The 20,054-nt window shown below is 43.8% G+C and overlaps 1 protein-coding gene across 2 annotated transcripts in view; it reads left to right on the forward strand.

Annotated features, from left to right (window-relative positions):
- LOC133132218 (collagen alpha-6(IV) chain-like) overlaps positions 1–20,054 on the forward strand; it is a 60,807-nt gene that overhangs the window by 17,135 nt on the left and 23,618 nt on the right. For both annotated transcript variants that reach the window (XM_061247515.1, XM_061247516.1), the window contains exons 4-14: positions 5,555–5,626; positions 14,463–14,597; positions 14,885–14,929; positions 15,039–15,155; positions 15,620–15,685; positions 16,088–16,123; positions 16,508–16,570; positions 17,090–17,125; positions 17,470–17,511; positions 18,808–18,888; positions 19,515–19,568. In XM_061247515.1, the coding sequence (XP_061103499.1) occupies positions 5,555–5,626; positions 14,463–14,597; positions 14,885–14,929; positions 15,039–15,155; positions 15,620–15,685; positions 16,088–16,123; positions 16,508–16,570; positions 17,090–17,125; positions 17,470–17,511; positions 18,808–18,888; positions 19,515–19,568 (747 nt within the window). The remainder of the gene's footprint in view (positions 1–5,554; positions 5,627–14,462; positions 14,598–14,884; positions 14,930–15,038; positions 15,156–15,619; positions 15,686–16,087; positions 16,124–16,507; positions 16,571–17,089; positions 17,126–17,469; positions 17,512–18,807; positions 18,889–19,514; positions 19,569–20,054) is intronic.

The raw sequence follows: 20,054 nt of genomic DNA on the forward strand, positions 1-20,054 counted from the left end.
GTATACTGTGTTGGTCTACATCACCGGCAGTGTGAAATGTCTAAAAATGTGTGAGGATTGTTGTGCGTTGAATTTTAAGTGAAACTTCTGGAGAGAGTGTGTTGCGTAATACACCTCCCCACTTCAGCCGTCCCCACTTCTGTGCTGGGAGAGTGGAGGTAATTGCTCAATAAAACAAGGGTTTGGGACCTGAGAGATGATAAGACGTCTGGTAATTTTGCTCAAAAGTGGTGTTTAGCGCAGGTTGAGCACTTCCCACTTCCACAAATAAACATAAGTGGGGCATTTTTGAAGGCCATGATGATTAGCAGAGCTGAGAAAGGTTAAGTCAGGACTGGGTTGCTGTTGGAGTGGAGACCAGCCCATTGAGGGAATGTCCAATAAAACTGCCAGCAACTTTACTTGATTGGAGCAGGTTTGCTTGGGTCCTGAAGTGTCTTGTGAAGTGAAGTGTGCCTAACAGAACTTCTGAAAGCAAACAGAAAATCAAATCCCCTTAAATGCACCCTGAAGCTGAAAACGTCCTTCATATCTGGGTTAGGGTGGACTGAGGACTCTGTCAGGGTCATGTGTTCACGCATGTGTGTGCGTACGTGTGTGTTTGTGGTACAAAGTAGAATGGTCCTGATCCAAACTTATTCTACAGGATGTGTCATTACTATCTACAAATGACCATGGCTCCAAAGCTTTGTGATGAATGTTAATCAGCAGGCTACAAAACATCTGGTAGTGCTGTATTTGATCCTGCTTAATGTGTTCATGACCAGCTGACTCAATTGTTAGTCACATCAGACCAATGAAATTACAGTCGAATGGAAGGAGGACTAATGCACGGTAATGAGGACGATTTTGTCACTGTAAAGCCAATTAACTGAAAATGTAGGCCCCAGACCCGGATGCACAAATCCCATCCTAGACTGATTTCTTTCACAGATTCTGGAACATAGCAAATTAAGTCTATAACTGAGTATGACATCACACATTTCACAGAGTAGGCCTCCATCTTGAGAGGGGAAGTCCATAGCACTTCACTTCCTTTCTCTTCCTAGCCAGAAACTAGCAGGACTAGCAAGGCAATACCAAAGCATTTTACAAGCAAATGATGGGTCTGAGCTTTTTAAAATAAATATTGTAGAAAATCTCGGGCTCTGTACTGCACCTCCCCTGTGTACTCTGTGTAATCATCATGATACTGGTTAGGTAACTCTAATTATGTTTCAGTAAATTTTGAGTACATACATTTGCTTGTTTGTTAACTTTATTGTTAACAATATGAATGTTTATGCTAGTTGCTAGAGCATTGTTGACATGTGTTCTTTTCTGTTAAGGGGATAATGGGAGATCCTGATTTAATCTTGTAACTGCTAGTCCTCAATCCAAGGTGTTTCAGGCCCCCTTTGCGTACAGTGTAAATTTTGTTGGCTGCGCCAGGTTGAGGGAAGGAAAGTGGGAGATATGTTTCTTTAGCAAAAGAGGGAGTGATGAACACCCCCATTCCTTTTGTTCTGGTCTCTATATGCTGCCTGTAACTCAAGATTGAACACCTTTTCCACAAACCCTAAAGAGAAAAAGAGAAACTGAATGACTATGACTATTGAGAACACGAGTGGGGGGGGGGGGGGGGGGGGTAGTATTTCTTTATGATAATCCCCCCCCTAATAACCTGTAATCCTGTCCTATAATGCATTGCTTTGCCCTGCAGAAGGCAGAAGAAATTTGAATATTTCACTCAAGGACCTCTGATTGACGTGCGTTAAGCAGTTAGGATCCGTCTGCTTTTTCCCCAATGTGCTCAGGCCTGTTCTAATCGTTTTGACCTAGTAATGAGTGTTTGATGGACAGAGGTCATTTGGTTCGCATAATACTCTCAGTAGAGTTCATAATAGAGTTCTTACAATGCAGTAAATCACAATTGAAAATATTACAGGAATGAAATATGGGGCCTTTTGACGGTTTTGGAATGTATGTCCTAAAGTCTTGCCCCATCATGTACCACACAGAAGAGGCATCATGATTTGACCTCTCAGGTGTGTGTGAGGAGAAGAGGAGGTCATTAAAAAAGCCCCAAATCTATCACTGTCACTCAGCGCTATTGCCTCAAGGTCTGGTTCACAAAACAGGAAGAAATTCCCCTGTAATGTATGTGTCTCTTTGTGTATTTGTCTGTTTACGAACCTTTTTTTCTGTTTTAAATTGACAGTGCAGTATATTAGCAGGATGACTGGGAAGCTATGGGCTAAATGTGGGGCCTCAGGACTAGAGGATAGAGAGCAGCCTTTCATATAGCCTTGTATTTCATGTATCTCCCTTCAGAGGCACTGAGCTGCAGGTGCCGCCAGAACTGCCTCTTAAATCGTCAGGAAAGACAGGAGGAGGCCATTGCCCCTGGCTTCCGTTCTCCACCTCTCCTGCATTCTGGAGAATCTGAGTGAGGTGCCACGGATGTGCCACGTTCGGTTAACCAGGAGAACACTGTGTCACAGCCACTTAACCACTCATTATTCTGTTCTAAATAAGGCATGTGCAGTTGAATTTATTGAATTTAACATAGTAGTATAAGCAGTGATAATTAGATCTAATGGAACTCCCCAGCCATCAGGTCGGTGCTCTTCGTCAAACTTGGCACACATTAAAAAGTCCAGTGTTTATTCAAATCTATCAGAGCATATTAGGTCTAATAGGAACCATATGATTTATAGTAACAGTGAACATTTGACATATTTCTGTAGGACACAGTTTACTCATTCACTCCAAAGCAGCTACCTGTATGGTCACGTTTCCATCAACTTAAGAGCCCTTTGAGAGAATTTCCCTAGTAACGCAACACCTTGGAAAAGGTGGAGGCTTGCTGAACCAAAAATGTCCGTTTGAAGGAGGACAATAGATGAGATGTTTGACCACTCGCACCTTTAGGCACTGAAGGGTATTCATTTCTATAAGGAGAAAATAACCTGCCTTCTAGTGAATAGGAAACCTGACTAAATCTCCATTCAACTTTTGTCAGATCCGAGTCCTCACCTGTCACTGCTGTGTGAGTGTGTTTCGTGCTTGCGTGTGTGTGTGTGCGTCCTGTGCATCTAGAACCCGTCAATACAAAACAGGCTGTTACAGCTCTTAGTTTTCCCCATGTGCCTGTATACAACAGATGTGTTGCTGTACAAACACTTTCATCTTTGCCTGCATGTGTGCGTGTTGTATAGAATAAGGCAGTGCAATGTTCTTGCATGGACACTGCACATAAAAATGAATAAAACTCTGTCACGCTGATTTCATGAAATCAATTAATGGTTTCACCAATTTCATTATATTTACTCTACATGTGAAATGCACTTGCAAAAAGTTACTAATAACTAGTCAGTTACCAATTACAACTAAGTTAATGAAATACACAGGGCTGTTCCCCTCTCCATCCTGTTTGCCCTTTTATTCTGAGTTTTGTGGTCTGTGGTCTGATTGAGAGAGGGAAGCGTGCGTGAGAAGGAGAGGGAGAGAGAGTGAACAGAATGAGCGCTCTCTCCCTCTTCTTCTCTTCTCCAGCCTGCCTCCTCTCTCCATCCTGGAGGAAAGAGGCTGTGGGTCTGTGGAATTACTCTACATGTCGGCTCATGTCACATGCAGTGGGAACATGTGACCGCCCTGTGGCTGGAGCATTGCGCCCAACCTGAACGCGTTCCCGTTAAAAATAATAACTTCACACGCAAGGCGCAAGGCCATGGCGCTTTACAAAGTGACACGCGGGGCTGACTTAATTCCGTGTAACGTTTGTGCGGTGATCTGTTAGACAGCTTAATTACTGGAATACCCAAGTGCGCGGCGCCTCAACGCTGCGCTAACGCGACCTGTTCTGTGCTTACCTCTTCTGTGTGCTTACCTCTTCTGACCCCAGGCGCTGTGCATCACTCACGCGAGGGCTGAAGTGCGGCGCTTAAGGCTACGCTAACGCTGCCTGTTCTGTGACCCCTGGCTTCTGTGTGCTTACCTCTTCTGACCCCAGCCGCTGTCAGTCACGCGAGGGCTGAAGTGCTGCACTTGAACCCCTCACCTTAAACATTGAACGTCACTTCTCACCTGTGAACTTAGGGAGACCTGTTTTAGCAGCACATTGCCCTTCCCTTCCTCTGTTTTCAATGCATTTAGATGCATCACAGAACAGGGAGTCCTCAATGGGCAAACCTTTAAAGCTCTATATACCCCACTATTCTAACCGCCTGTACCCCCCTATACCGTGTCTTAGGAAAGTGTTGACCCCCTTCAGTGTCACCACTTTAATCCAATTACATTTTTCCCTTTCACTCACACAATTCATCTAACTTGCAAAAGTATATGCAGTATTTAGTAAAATGTACAAAACGTGTACAAAATATTCACCCCCTCAGGTCATTACTTTGTTGTTGCACCTTTGGCAGCAATCGCAGCTGTGAGTCTTGGGTGTGTCTGTACAGGTTTTGTGTATCTGGAATTTTGTCTGTTCCTGTAGGTTTCCTTCAGCTCTGCCAAGTTAGATAGAGTGCGACAGAGGGCTGCAATCTTCATGTATTCCCACAGATCCACAATGGGATTTAAGTCAGGGCTTTGACTTGGCCATTCTGTAACATAACATTGACATTAGTCTTGTCAAGACATTTCCATGTTATTTTTTGGTCTATGCTTCGGATCATTGTCCAATTGAAAGTCAAATATTTTCCCGAGTCTGAAATCTCTTGCTTAGCCTGTATTTGGCTTGATCCTTCATTCCCTTGATATTAGTAAACTATCCAGTCCGGCCTGCTGAAAAGCAACCCCATAGCTTAATGCTGACTCAACCATGTCTGCCTGTAGGTTTGATGGGCTATGTTCAGCTTGCCCCAGATATAGCACCTAGTTTTCAGGCAAAATATTTTAGTATCACTTGGCTACAAAATCGGAACACAGGTGGACGTAATTTGAGTTTAAGTGTGATATCTTGTGAAAATTGGATACACCTTCATGTATTATGGGTTGTCAAAGGTTGTGAATACTTATTTATCCATCTTTGCTTATATATACTGTAATTATATCAAAAGGGTGAATATGTATGTGCTAAAAGCAATGTATGTCATGGCTGTTCTATCCTTGTATACCCCTGAATTGAATTCTATACTCCACTGTACACCAGCAGTGGGATCATGTTCCTCTAGTGACAGTTTCACAGCACAGGATCATGAAAAGGTGACGTATGCCTGGATAAACCCCCATGCTGATTGGTTCTCTCTGCAGCAGTGAGGAGGGAAGATTCAGCCCTGGAATTTAATATTGCTGTTTGACGCCGGCCCCTATAGACCCTACCTGCACGTGTGAACTGCCGCCTGTCACCCAACACCGCCGTACCCCATCGAGTTGGGGCCGGCATTTTAGGGCTTTGTCGTCTCTTTTCATACCTCTAAAATGCAGCTGTAAACCGAGCGCTGGCACACAATGGGGGGCAAGGCGTTGGCTATTGACTGTGAGGGGGACCCTGTTTTGGGAATGTGTGGGACGATAGGCTTCCTCAGTGCTGTATTGGTGATTAATTAAGCCTCTGGTTTTCTCTCTGCAGCAGCAGGGACCATGTGTGGGGAGTAACTGTGTGGATGAGGGCTGCGTCTGTAACCCGGAGAAGGGCAGCAGGGTGAGTATCCGTCTCACTGCCCGTCTCTCTCCTCACCGACCCACGATCGGTGTCCTGGCCTCCATGTGAACACACCACACATCACACGCACGTGGTTCTGACAGCCTGTAGCGTAGTGGTTATGGTACATGACTGGGACTCACAAGGTCAGTGGTTTGATCCCCGGTGTAGCCACGATGGTAAATGGGAAATGGTTGGCATTTATATAGCGCCTTTATCCAAAGCGCTGTACAATTGATGCTTCTCATTCACCCATTCTTACACACACTCACACACCAACGGTGATTGGCTGCCATGCAAGGCACTGACCAGCTCGTCAGGAGCAAATGGGGGCTAGGTGTCTTGCTCAGGGACATTCCGACACAGCCCGGGCGGGGGATGTCTGACAACCCTCCGATAAAGTCTATACAGCTGTTGGGCCCTTGAGCAAGGACTTTATCCCCACATTGCTTCAGGGGGGATTGTCTACTGCTTAGTCTAATTAACTGTAAGTTGCTTTGCATAAAAGCACTAGCCAAATAATGTAATGTAATGTAATACATATCAGCACTGCTCAGTACAGGCAGCCAGACACCCACAGCTCAGCCGCATCTGAAGGCAGCATGTTTAGCCCCCCCTTGTGGAGAAGGAGTGTAAATACTCTCTCAGTGTGCATGCTGTATCAGGAGGGCACATTCTAGCACTTTCAGGGGTTTGGGATTTCAGGGGGGGGGGTTTAGGTGCAGGTGGTGTTATACCGACTCCTCCTCTTTACCCACCCTTGGACTTTCAGGTGCAAGTTGAGCTATTTTCCCCTGGGGGGTAGTAAAAGGGGATGGGGTAATTTAGGAGGGGGTAGTACAGTAGAGGAGCTCTAGGGGAACAATAGAGGCTGTCATACTCTGCCTGTCCAGGCAGGTGGGGGCGGAGTAAAGTGATATATCTCCTCCTGCAGGCAGGGCCTCCTGTACAATACATGCAGAATACTGCACTTCCTCTCCCGCTTCCAAGGTGCATACAATTTATTTCCACCAAGTATCCAAGAGCCAACATGTATTTTCAGTCATTCCTGGAACACTTTTCACCTTCCAGGTTCAGAGTTCTTCAGCTGTCCCATAATTCTATGCTGGAGCCCTGAGCGGCTCCTGGCCTACTTCACTGCAGGAGGCCCACGTGTCTGTACAGAAACCAACATGGTGGAAGCTACCAACCCAGCCACGCTGGAGTCCTTTATTTAAAAACTAATCTAGATTTCTTGGACAAAACAGCTCTCATATCAAAGAAAACTGCCTCTACTATACAATTACCATATTCAAGTGTTTTCAACTATTCTTGTAATGACCAGGTCGCAATGTTAACGTTTTGACAGTTTTCCCTTCATCAGAACCGGATTGATTAGGATTGATCCAGATTAATCCAGATTGATGTGGTGCTGGAAGTGGATCAGAGTGCTCTCTGAAGTGTTTGTGTTACGTACAGGAAAGACCTACCTCCACTACACTAATAATAGTCATTAGCTCTGACCTTTAACAGGGAACTTCAGCCAAAACGTGTAAGAATGATCTATTTGTATAATCTGAAATGTGCCGATTTTTTTTTTTTATTGGCCACAACATAAATATACAGAATCCTAACCCAATTCATTAAACTAAAAGAAGTTGTGTTCCAATGAGATCATCACCGATGAAAGACTTGGATTTGACACATGTAATTATTCTTAGGGTAGGACAGGACATGTCAAGTTATGATTTATATTGCATTTACCTTTTAACACAAGAACAGAGTGTACTGTTTCTAAAGCTGTTTGGCTGCAGCTCAATGCTGCTTACCACAATGTCTCCAAAAACTTTAAAAGGAAATTTAAATTACAAATATCCTCAAGTCTTCGAGTGGCAGAGATAACAGAGACGTGATTGTTTGTCACAGTGACTTGGATGGTAATATTATTGAAAAAAGTTATTCTTTTGGAGGGAAGTTGTTTTGCTTTGGTGTTTTTCAGACACATGGATGAATGTACTGTAATCTGCACTGTAATTACTAAAATTACTAAATGTAATCTCTCTGTGAGACACAGGGCTAAATGTAATCTCTCTGTAAGACACAGGGCTAAATGTAATCTCTCTGTGACACAGGGCTAAATGTAATCTCTCCGTGAGACACAGGGCTAAATGTAATCTCTCTGTGACACAGGGCTAAATGTAATCTCTCTGTAAGACACAGGGCTAAATGTAATCTCTCTGTGACACAGGGCTAAATGTAATCTCTCCGTGAGACACAGGGCTAAATGTAATCTCTCTGTGACACAGGGCTAAATGTAATCTCTCTGTGAGACACAGGGCTAAATGTAATCTCTCTGTAAGACACAGGGCTAAATGTAATCTCTCTGTGACACAGGGCTAAATGTAATCTCTCCGTGAGACACAGGGATAAATGTAATCTCTCTCTGTGAGACACAGGGATAAATGTAATCTCTCTGTGAGACACATTAATAAATGTAAGCTCTCTATGAGACAAAGGGATAAATGTAATCTTGCTCTCTCTATCTCTCTGTGTGAGAGATCATGTGATCAACGCATCAGGTTAAGGGGATGAAGGAGTTTGGCCTCCTTCCTTCCTTTTTTTTTTTTGCCTGTTTTTAGGTGTTTGTAATAATTTGTTTTTCATTAAAGAGCATAAAAAGTCAAGTCTCTCTCTCTCTCTCTGAGACATAGGGCTAAATGTAATCTCACTCTGAGACTCAGGGCTAAATCTAATATCTCTCTATTAGACACATGGTTACTGTAATCTTTCTCTCTGAGACACAGGGCTAAATGTAATCTCTCCCTCTGAGACTCAGGGCTAAACGTAATCTCTCTCTATTAGACACATGGTTAGTGTAATCACTCTCTCTCTCTTTCTCTCTCTCTCTGAGACACAGGGCTAAATGGAATCTCTCTCTCTCTGAGACACAGGGCTAAATCTAATCTCTCTATGAGACAGAGGGCTAAATCTAATCTCTCTGGAGACACAGGGCTAAATTTAATATCTCTCTCTATGAGACACAGGGCTAAATTTAATCTCTCTGGAGACACAGGGCTAAATTTAATATCTCTCTGAGACACAGGGCTAAATTTAATCTCTCTGTGAGACACAGGGCTAAATTGAATCTCTCTATGAGACACAGGGCTAAATTTAATCTCTCTATGAGACACAGGGCTAGATTTCATCTCTCTATGAGACACAGGGCTAACTTTAATCTCTCTATGAGACACAGGGCTAGATTTAATCTCTGTGTGAGACACAGGGCTAAATTTAATCTCTCTGTGAGACACAGGGCTAAATTTAATCTCTCTATGAGACAGGGCAAAATGTACTCTCTCTATGAGACGCAGGGCTAAATGCAATCTCTATGACACAGGGTCATCTCTGTGCTAATTTAAATCGGTTATGTTTTCCGTCTTTGTCTCCTCACCTTTCCTTGTGACTTCCATTGGGTGGAGCTAAGGAGCAAGGAAAGTGCATGAGGAAGAGATGCAAGAAGTGAAAATAAGCAACTGGAATGAGTCTTCGGTGAGACAGGGCTGAAGGTTTCTCTCTCTGACACACGGCTGCATCTGAGCTCTTCAACAGACTGAAACTGAATGCACCGCCACCCTCTGCTGGTGAAAGCAAGCCATTTCTCTTCATCAACTCAAACAGCTAGTTGTTCTAAGACCAACCCTTTTCCTGGAGATCTACCATCCTGTAGGTTTTCATTTAAAACCCTACTTTGGCACACCTGAGTCTAATAATTAGTAGCTCAGCAAGGTCTCTGGCTGCTGAATGAGGTGTGCTTTGTTTTGTTGACACAGGGCTAAATGTAATCTCTCTGTGAGATTTAATCTCTCTCTGAGACACAGGGCTAAATTGAATCTCTCTATGAGACACAGGGCTAAATTTAATCTCTCTATGAGACACAGGGCTAGATTTCATCTCTCTATGAGACACAGGGCTAACTTTAATCTCTCTATGAGACACAGGGCTAGATTTAATCTCTGTGTGAGACACAGGGCTAAATTGAATCTTTCTATGAGACACAGGGCTAAATTTAATCTCTCTGTGAGACACAGGGCTAAATTTAATCTCTCTATGAGACAGGGCAAAATGTACTCTCTCTATGAGACGCAGGGCTAAATGCAATCTCTATGACACAGGGTCATCTCTGTGCTAATTTAAATCGGTTATGTTTTCCGTCTTTGTCTCCTCACCTTTCCTTGTGACTTCCATTGGGTGGAGCTAAAGAGCAAGGAAAGTGCATGAGGAAGAGATGCAAGAAGTGAAAATAAGCAACTGGAATGAGTCTTCGGTGAGACAGGGCTGAAGGTTTCTCTCTCTGACACACGGCTGCATCTGAGCTCTTCAACAGACTGAAACTGAATGCACCGCCACCCTCTGCTGGTGAAAGCAAGCCATTTCTCTTCATCAACTCAAACAGCTAGTTGTTCTAAGACCAACCCTTTTCCTGGAGATCTACCATCCTGTAGGTTTTCATTTCAAACCCTACTTTGGCACACCTGAGTTTAATAATTAGTAGCTCAGCAAGGTCTCTGGCTGCTGAATGAGGTGTGCTTTGTTAGGGTTGGGGTGAAAAACTACAGGACGTTGATCTCCAGGATCAGGGTTGTTTACCACTCTTTTGTGATTTTCCCTTGTTTCTCATTCCAGAATTCAGAGCTTTGGTCCTTTTGTACAACAGATCACTCAGACCCAGACATTGCCCTGTGGACTTGCCCTGTGGAGAAAGGAAAAAAGTTGTGAAATCTGGTTTAATTGCACTGAAAAAAATTCCCTTTTCCTCAGAGGCATGGAATCCATAGCTATTATTTAAATTATGACAGGGATCTTTTGATCTCTGGGCTCTCTTGGTGTAGAATTATATCTGAAAGGTTTCTGTATGGAAACTTTGCCTGTGGCTCTGGAGTTAAAGCACAGGCTTCACTGCAAAATCAGCTCTGCTGTTGAGGTGTCATGTATAAAGCCTTGTCTTGAAAGTGAGTGCTCTGAAGTACAGTTTTAGGTTTTTTTAACTTAATACACAGTAATTGTATCTGTTCCTCTCTGGCTAAGCTAGATTGACCGACTGACTGATATCAGGGCCGGCTGGTTTGATTTAATTATCTTTCTCTTTCACAGACAAAATGAAGTTATGCTAGATTGAAAGAGAGGTAGAGTGATATAGCATATTTGAGCAATGGTTCTCCTGTTCCTGGAGATCTACTGGCCAGTAGGTTTTCACTCTGACCAGAACAAAGCACACCTCATTCAACATCCAGAGATCTTGTTGAGCTACTTATTCGTAGGATCAGTTGTGCCAAAGTAAGGTTGAAATGAAACCTACAGGATGGTAGATCTCCAGGAACTGGGTTGGGAACCACTGTCATAGAATGAGAGTGGCGTGTACTTTGTTAGAAAGACTATTTGAAAAGATTGTTATGAATGGAGTTCAGATGTTGAGTTGCATAGTGTTTCTGTTTTAAAAACATTCACATAATGTTTCGGTGCATGCATATACATAACATGAAGGAAGCATAGAGAAAGAAAAGTAATGCAATTGGTGGACAGTGCCATCTTGTGGTGAGCTACAGGAGTTGCCTAGCAGTGACTTCCCAGAGCTTACTGTGATCCGGGTGTTGTGATTCTCTCTTGTGTGCTTTATTAGGACAGGGATTAGAGCAGATTAGACTGTCTGCAGGTGCCTCTGGTTACCTTTAATCCACCAATGTGAAACAAACAAGAGAAACTATGAACTGGTGAAATGGGACTGACTGTGTTCCTGTTTTTCTTGAATAGGATCCAAGCTTGCCTTGCTGTGTTATGTATGGTATGCGGGCCGAAACTCTTGTCTTAACATTCTGTATACTCCCCTTGTCCTAAAGGTAAAAAATGACCGGCCTTCACTAAACCCCTAAAATAAAGCAGCTTAATTTAATTTCTAATTTCTTAATTTTTTTAATCTACTATTCTTGAAGAAACCACCTGTCACTCATCACAAACTTTGCCATCAAATTTCAAGTTGAAAAGAAATAATAATAATTGGGTGTTTTCTCTGCTGTTAAACATAGTGGCGGGTCATTTTTTACCCTTAAGACAACACTAGGGTTAACTGCAGACTGACCTTTTCATGACTGAGAAAGAAATTATAGCTGCTGTACCCCTGAGACACCACAGGGGGGAGCTAATGCAGCAGTGAACAGGAATCCTGGCAGTATGAGACCAGTACCATCCTGCTGTTGATAATAGTCTAGAAACGGCACAGTCCAGAACTGACACTGTAATATCCACACTACTGACTTTGTGTGGGGTGAACACCATGGATGTTGGCGTTAAACACTTTATATATTTCGGCAGCTGTACATTTACAGAGGCAGTTCAGGCAAAGTACCTTTCTCACATATACAACAGCCGTATGTGACCTGGGAACTGATTTTTGGCCCACTGAAAGCAGCTAACCAGGACAGTCTGTGGTACTGATTGTTTATGTATTGTTTTTGATATTGCTACTTGCTGTGTTATCAGTTGTCTGGTTTCATTGCACCAAAGTCTTTAAACATAAATCAGTTTTCTCCTTCTTGTTGTGATGTTCAAAGTCTTTTTTTATTTATAGTTAAACTCTAGGGCTTTCAACCTGCCACCCATTTAGTCTGACAGCTATATAATTCCCCCCAGCCCACCACCCTCCCCTCCCCTGTTTGTATGTGTGGCTGTGGCCCCTAATGATGGGCTTTAATTAGACAGCTAAATTGGGGTCTGGGAACATCTCCACTGGCAAAAAAAGAGGCCACCCGTCAAGAGGACCTTTTTAGTCCTGACAGGCCTCCACATGGTCTCTCCACAGCTTACCCGACAAGAACCAACATGCGTGTCCTGCACCCACATGTTGTGTGTTCACAGTTAAAGGTCAGTCGTGTTCAGTGTTCATTCGGTTAGACTGGCTTCATGCTGGGGTTTCACCCAATCAGACTCAATTGGTTGTACGTCATTCCCCACAAGCCCCTCTGCTTATCGACACATATATAGTATTCAGTATGCAGCTGAGCATACTTCACTCAATGGAATGTACAGAATATATTCAACTGGAGGATAGTTGTTCAACTGGAGTATTTTTTATTAAATTTGTGTATGTATGTTTGTACAAAAGGTGAGCTATGAGTGTGATTTCACTTTCATGAAGAAAACAAACTCTAATGGAAAAACACAATAGTGCGTAAACTACAGCACCATACTGTATAAAGTACAGCAACCATAGTGCATAAACTACAGCACTGCACTGTATAAACCCAGTTGTCCCCCAGTTGTCCCCCAGGCTGTTGCAATGTTGCATTTTTGTAGAGGGCAGCTGGGCTTTTTTATGGATGAGCCCCACGGTCTGGGATAGAATCCAGACCTTGCCAGGGCTGACTGGCCGGTAACTCCATAAGGCCACGCTCAGTTGGAGATTGTGACACCGTGGTCTGGGAGGGTTCAGTCTGAGGGTTCGGTAAGTTAGGGGTCCATATGTCATCACTGTGTCGCGACACCTCGGTCAGACATTTGAAATGAAAGGCTGCGTATGAAAGGTCTTCCACTGACTTTACTTCCCTTGGCTGGAGCATGCTCTGTGAAAAGAACCAGCTTGTGATACCATGTGTTTCGGAGGAGAACCTTGAATGTCTACACTCTCCCGAATCGGCAGCGCATGAACACGGCTGCGGTTGCAGATAAATGGAAATTCCACATTGGACATGTTCAGGCCCACATTGGGTACATCAATTTAAATTTTTTTTAACTTTGTTTAAAGCCCTGAATTAAAGCATCAGCTCGGTTGTCAGGTGATTTATGGAGAGCTGTACCTCCATTTTATGTGCTTCTGCCAAAAGCCTGAATGCTGTCTTCCATCCTCCTTACAGACTGGGTAATTAAATAAGAAAGGGGAGGGCCAGGGGACAGCTCAGAGCACATACTCCCCAAAGCATTGCCATAGCCGGCACACTGTTTTTGGCAGTTTTGGACATGAATTGAGTGTGTGCATTTGAGTGTACAGAGTGTGTGTGGGTGGGTGTGTGTGTATGTATGTGTGTGTGTGCGTTTATGTGTGGGTGTATGTGTGTGTGTGTTTGCCTGTCTGTGTGTTTGTGTGTGTGTGGGTGTGTGTGCATGCCTGCTTTGTCTGTGTGTATGCGTACGTCCTCTGTGTGTGTGTATGTGTGTGTGTATGTGTGTGTTTGTCTGTGAGTGTGCGTATGCCTGCTTTGTTGGTATGTGTGTGTGTGTGTGTGCGTGTCTATGTGTGTGGGTGTGTGTGCCTGCTTTTTTGGTGTGTGTGTGTGTGTGTGTGTGTGTGTGTGCGTGTCTATGTGTGTGTGTGCCTGCTTTGTTGGTGTGTGTGTGTGTGTGTGTGTGTGCGTGTCTATGTGTGTGTGTGTGTGTGTCTGCTTTGTTGGTGTGTGTGTGTATTCGGTTTCCACATGTCAGGTTTGAACACTTTGAATGTTTTCTCACATCACAGCAGGCGCCCTTATTCTCTTCTTGCTCCCGCCCCATATTTGATATTTTTTCCAAATTGGCAGATGTGCCTTCCGGTAAATATTTCTTATTCAGGCACCTTCACAGTGTAATAAGGGGGTAGAATGGATTCTCCGCCATATGAACTGCAGCACTTGTGGGTGATTTGCCGAGTAAATCACCACTTCCGATGGAATGATTCTGCTACAGTAGTTAACTGGTTAACTGTTTGACCTTCTATTAGGAAAGCTGCAGGGCCCGTGGCACAGCCATAGTGCATGGAAGGGCTTCATGTTTGCCAGTCAGTTGGGTGTCATGGGGTTGCTGGTTCAACTCTTTAACACCGGTCTTTGCACAGGGACGGCCAGGGGCAGTGGGGCCGATCGGGCCAGGCGGGCAGGAAGGCTTTCCAGGAGGCCAGGGCCCTGCTGGGCCCAAAGGAGAGAGGGGTAACCCTGGACTGAGAGGGCTACTCGGGCAAAAAGGAGACAAGGTGAGCCCCGTAAAGAAAGAGTATTAAATTCACATAATAGCGCTAATACCGTTAATCTATAGGGCAGCCTGTAGCGTAGTGGATAAGGTACAGATGCACACAGCAGTTGGGCTGTTGAGCAGGGCCCTTATCCCCACATTACTCCGGGGGGGGATTGTCCCCTGCTTAGTCTAATCAACTGTAAGTCACTTTGGATAAAAGTGTCAGCCACATAACATGTAATGTAATGTGATAATGTTAATGCCATTATCGCCCAATGATTAATGTGTGGCTTTGTACTCCCACAGGGCCCTATGGGAGTGCCTGGGTTCTCAGGGATTGATGGAGTTCCGGTGAGTACGGCCTGGTCTATCATGTGCTGAGATGTGCAGATCCAGGGATGGGGATGAGGTGGTGCTGTGGGTTTCTCCTCTGCTCACGGCCGGTGTTTCCCCGCGGCAGGGCACACCAGGGCTCGAGGGAGGCCGGGGTCCACCTGGGCCAAGCGGCTGCGAAGGATACAACGGCTTATCTGGCGACAGGTCTCCAAACGGACAGCCGGGCACTGCGGGTCTGAGGGTAAGAGCCACGGCGGGCCTGCAGGACTGCAGCTGGGGGCGCAGGGGGAGGGAGAAGGGGTTACTGGAGGGAGAGAGGCATATGGCTGTTCCGATGCATTTTCTTTGTGTATTTGCCCCACTCAAATCAGCTACTGGTCCCATATCTTGTCCTCCTCTCTGTCTGTCTCTCTCCCCATCTCTCATACTTCTCTCTCCATCTCTCTCCCCCCTTCTCACGCTCCTGCCTCTCTCTTTCTCCCCATCTCTCATACTTCTCTCTCCATCTCTCTCTCCCTATCTCACGCTCCTGCCTCTCTCTTTCTCCCCATCTCTCATACTTCTCTCTCCATCTCTCTCTCCCTATCTCACGCTCCTGCCTCTCTCTTTCTCCCCATCTCTCATGCTCCTCTCTCTCCCTCTCCCTCACTTCTCACATCCTCTCTCACTCTCTTCTCTCTCATCCTCCTCTTCCTTCTTCGGTAGGGTGTCCCCGGAGGCAAAGGTCAGAAGGGCGAGCCTGTGTATGCCGGACTGGGCTACGCCCCCAGGGTAAGACCACCTCTTATTCGCACTTATGCCCGCCCATAGACTATGCTATGTCTCCCAATCAGAGAGGAAGAGTGTGTTAAAAAGGTCTGGGGGGAGGAACTCACAACTCTTCTGCCAAATTGTTTTTTTGAAATGAAATGAAATCTGCTTTATTACCTTTTGCTCCATGATTTCAATCTGTTCTTGATAGACATATAGCACATCACCCAGTGATGGCATTGTCTAGATAATTGCTGAGAGATAAATTAATCTGCCCACCAATCTGGCTCACACTGACTCAATGATACGCTCACTGTCAGATGTTACTGCAGTAACCAAGCCAGAAGTGAAAATTTCAGGCCTTGGTACTGGCATGCCTCTGCCCCATTAGTGATGTAACACAAGCTCTCTTATTGATTTCAGGGAAATCCTGGTCTTCCTGGATTGGATGGTCTGTTTGTAAGTGTTTTTTTATCATTTAGAGGCTGATTTATTGGATATCCATGCTGTATCATAAGCCATGCAGATTTTCAGAGGGATATTTGAATGCTTAAATATAAGAAGCACTCAGGGCCTGATTAGTCATGGTATTTTTTTTTACACCAATCATTGGGGGTGTTATTAGTTTTGCGTGTGCTAATAGGTTTTGCACATAAATGGTCTTAGTAAACCAGGCCGTAAATATCTTTCCTGACTTCCCGGAAAACTTCCTTGGCAGGGTGTCATTGCGCATGACTTGATTGACATTATTTTCTGTTGACCAGAGATAGTCATTGATGAACGAGTGGTCACTGCATGAAACCTGATGTTTGTCCTGTGGTCTGTGCGTGTCATCTCTCCCAGGGTCCCAGAGGGCCCTCTGGAATCCCAGGTCCAGCTGGTCTCAGGGGACCCGATGGAAGGCCTGTATGTGCCATATAATCCCGTCAATCACCAGCCTCGTCACCTGTGCATTTTCCTCCTCATGTTCACTGTGCCTGTTAAAATTACTAGTATTGAGGGTGTCTCGGTGGCGCAGCCTGTAGAGCACTGACCGCATGCTCATTGCGAGCCGCGACGTCGGCGGTTCGAATCCGACCGTCCGACATTTGTCGCGTGTCTTCCCCCCTCTTTCGCTCCCATTCGTCCTGTCTCTCTATACTATATACTGTCCAATAAAGCTGAAAAAGGCCTAAAAAATATCTTTAAAAAATTACTAGTATTGTTTGCGTCGTTTTCTCTGGTAAAATAGGTAATGAGCATGCCCTTGCAAATAGTGTATTTCTCTTAGAATGTTCATATTTGGTGGACATCTACCTTCCCTGCAGTTGTGCCCTGTCTGTTGTTTTTCAGTAGACGGAAGGATTGCTTTTGCCTGCTCTGAATGCAGTCAGGAGCTTTTGTTTTAGCAGTAGCCTTTGTGTTGAATATATCTGTTCCTTGCAGGGCGCTTCTGGTCCTCCTGGTCCTCCCGGTCCAACGGTAGGTCCAGAAGTCGTGATGGGCTCATAGTCCAAAAACTGGGTTCAGTGCTGGGCTTTCTGAATTCAGTACCTGCAGTATCACCTCCTCCCACCAGGAGGACAATTACAATATAGAATACACCACTGCCCCTAATCTGTGATCAGTGATGTACTCTCTTTGGTTATAATACACTAATAGCTTTTTCTTACTTTTATTTATTTATCATTGTACAATCCCTAAAGCTAAATTGTAATGTGTAAATTTGTAAATTATTGTACATTTCTGCAGACATATTGATTGGATGGTCACCCTGAATCACACTGTCTAACTGCAGTCTGAGTGAACACTCATTTCTTTTGCAGGGGGCTTCTGGTGTTGGTTTCAAAGGAGAACAAGGAGACAGGGTAATGTGACCCCACTCCACACAGTAGCTACATTTCAGGGCCACATTTAGCCTTACGCGCCTTGTTTTTTATTCTTTTCCTATGATAATAGTTCTAAAATCCAGGTATTCTGTAATTATAATAATATATTATAATAATAGTAATAATGATAATACTAATAATAATGTTATTTTTGTTCTTCTTATTATTAATAATAATTATTATAATATTTCATGAACAAACTTTATCTGTTTTTGAAAAAGAACACTAGACCATTAATGCCCTGGAGCATGACAGTAGCTAGTGAGGAAGTGAAGAGTATGTACTACAGTGATAAAGAATGGAAAACAGGGATACTCAGTTGGTGAGAATGTGGAAAGCACCGTGCTCACACCATCATCACACCTTCGCCTCATTAAACTGCACTGCTTTGATGTGCCATGTGGTCACATGATGAGAGCTGTTCAACCTTCCACAAGGACAAGCTGAAAGTACACTGTCACTCATGGCAAAGTGGGTGGTCTTTACTGCTGCACACAGAATAACAAGGGTCAAAAATGATCTTTTTTAAACTTGAAATTTGATGACAAAGTTTGTGATGAGTGACAGGTTGTTTCTTGTAGAAAAATAGATTTGGGGTTTAAAATTCAATTAAGCTGCTTTATTTAGATGTTAGTGAAGGCCAAGGGGAGTATACAGAATATTAAGACTACACAAGGGTTAATACCTTTCTACTCATCATGACTGTCTGGTTCAGTTAGGTCTTGCTTGACAAACTGGCAGCAATGGTCTATTCTTCTTTATGATAAAACACCACGAAGAAATAATAAGTACCGCTTGTGCATTTCTGTGCTGCACTCTTTGAAAACATCAATGGGCAAGTCGCGACTACTCATTTGTGCTTTCTGTGTGGAAGACCCATTAGTGTCCTTAAATACCAAAGCTGATTCAGGCGTGTTTCCGAATGATTTCAAACACCTTTTCCTTTATTGTTAGTGTTTGCCGACTGCCTTTGTGTCTTTATAATATAGCCCTCAGGGCCATAGGGTCATTTAATATCAAACATAGACTACAGGTTGAATCATGGCAAAGTCAGGAGTGTGTGTTATGTGGCTTTGAACGGTAATTAAGTGACATTCAAACACAATACAAAACTATCAAGTTCACAGTTTATCTTGTGAAGTATTTCACTTAAGGCATACAAATGGATGTGTCTACAGCAGAAAACCATACAAAGCCTTTACACAAAGGAGAAAAGAGTGTTCTGCGGAGTGTCCTGCTGTGATTGGCCAATAGCGGTGTTCCTTCGTATTTCAGGGGGATGTGGGCCAGCCCGGACCCGCGGCTGAAGAAACCCGTTTGACCCTACGTGATATTGAGCACTTCAAAGGACAAAGGGTAAGAAGCAGCATCCCAGAATCCAGTTTACCAGCTGGGGGTGTCCCTGTCTGATTGGAGCGAACTGGATTCACACGCCTACCTCCTCTCCCACTCTTTTTAGTTTTACTTTTGTGGTCTGTTTCCCATCAAGATCAGACCTGCCAATATTAAAACAACTAACACTGATTTAAAGTTTAATCAATACTAAGCGAAATGTACTCTATTGTACATTGTACATGTCTGAAGGTACTGTTAATGTAAAATAGACTTACCGGTGTAGATTTTCACTCTGCCTTTTGCTCTATGGGTGCAAGTGAAGCTACCATCCTGTGTTTATTCTCTGTCCAGAGAGCCTCACATACAGCATAGCAAGAGGAAAATATAAGAACAAAGACAGCCCTATCTCTGTTCTTCTTTTGAATTTTGAATTGAGAGATTTGAAGAAATAGAGAGGTTTTAAAAAAAACCTGTAGAATGGAATTCTTCAAATGCTCATTCAGTACTTTACATTATATAATGACAGAATCTGTTTTTAAGAATTCGTTTATTTTGCATTGTTTAAGCAATACTGCATTGCAAAATTATGGAATTTATAAAATTTGTGTGTTTGTTTTCTTTCTCACGACCCGCTCTCTCTCCACTAGGGTGACCCTGGTTACAAGGGACCACCAGGTTTGCCTGGAAGGCCAGGTGGCTCGGTACGGCTGCATGAATCACAGTGTTTGTGTCTGTGTTTAATGGGTCTGGGCTGTGTGTTACCCAGGGAGGGGTTCCATCTGTTTTTTCCATACCGCACCATTATGGTTTGGGTTATGTTAGTTAAACTCACCTACTTCTAGTTTTTATTGGTTCTATTTGTAATTTTAGTGGAGTTATTGGTTCTGTTTATAGTTTTAGTGGAGTTATTGGTTCTGTTTTGATTGTAGAAAAACATAGTATCCGTACATTCTATTTACTTGGCCAGGTGCAGGGCAAAAAAACATATAGAATATCCACACACTCGCAAATGCTCCCTTGTGGTTTATTCAAGGTGCAACATTTCCACCTAAGAGGACTTCATCAGGCATACGAAGTCCTCTTTGGTTGAAAAGTTGCATCCTGAAGAAACCACAATGGAAGATTTGCTAGTGTGTGGGTATTCTCTCTGTGGTAACGCTTTACAATAAGGCTGCATGAATTGCCTT

The sequence above is a fragment of the Conger conger genome, chromosome 7, assembly GCF_963514075.1.
Source record: "Conger conger chromosome 7, fConCon1.1, whole genome shotgun sequence".
In the NCBI taxonomy this organism is placed as follows: Eukaryota; Metazoa; Chordata; class Actinopteri; order Anguilliformes; family Congridae; genus Conger; species Conger conger.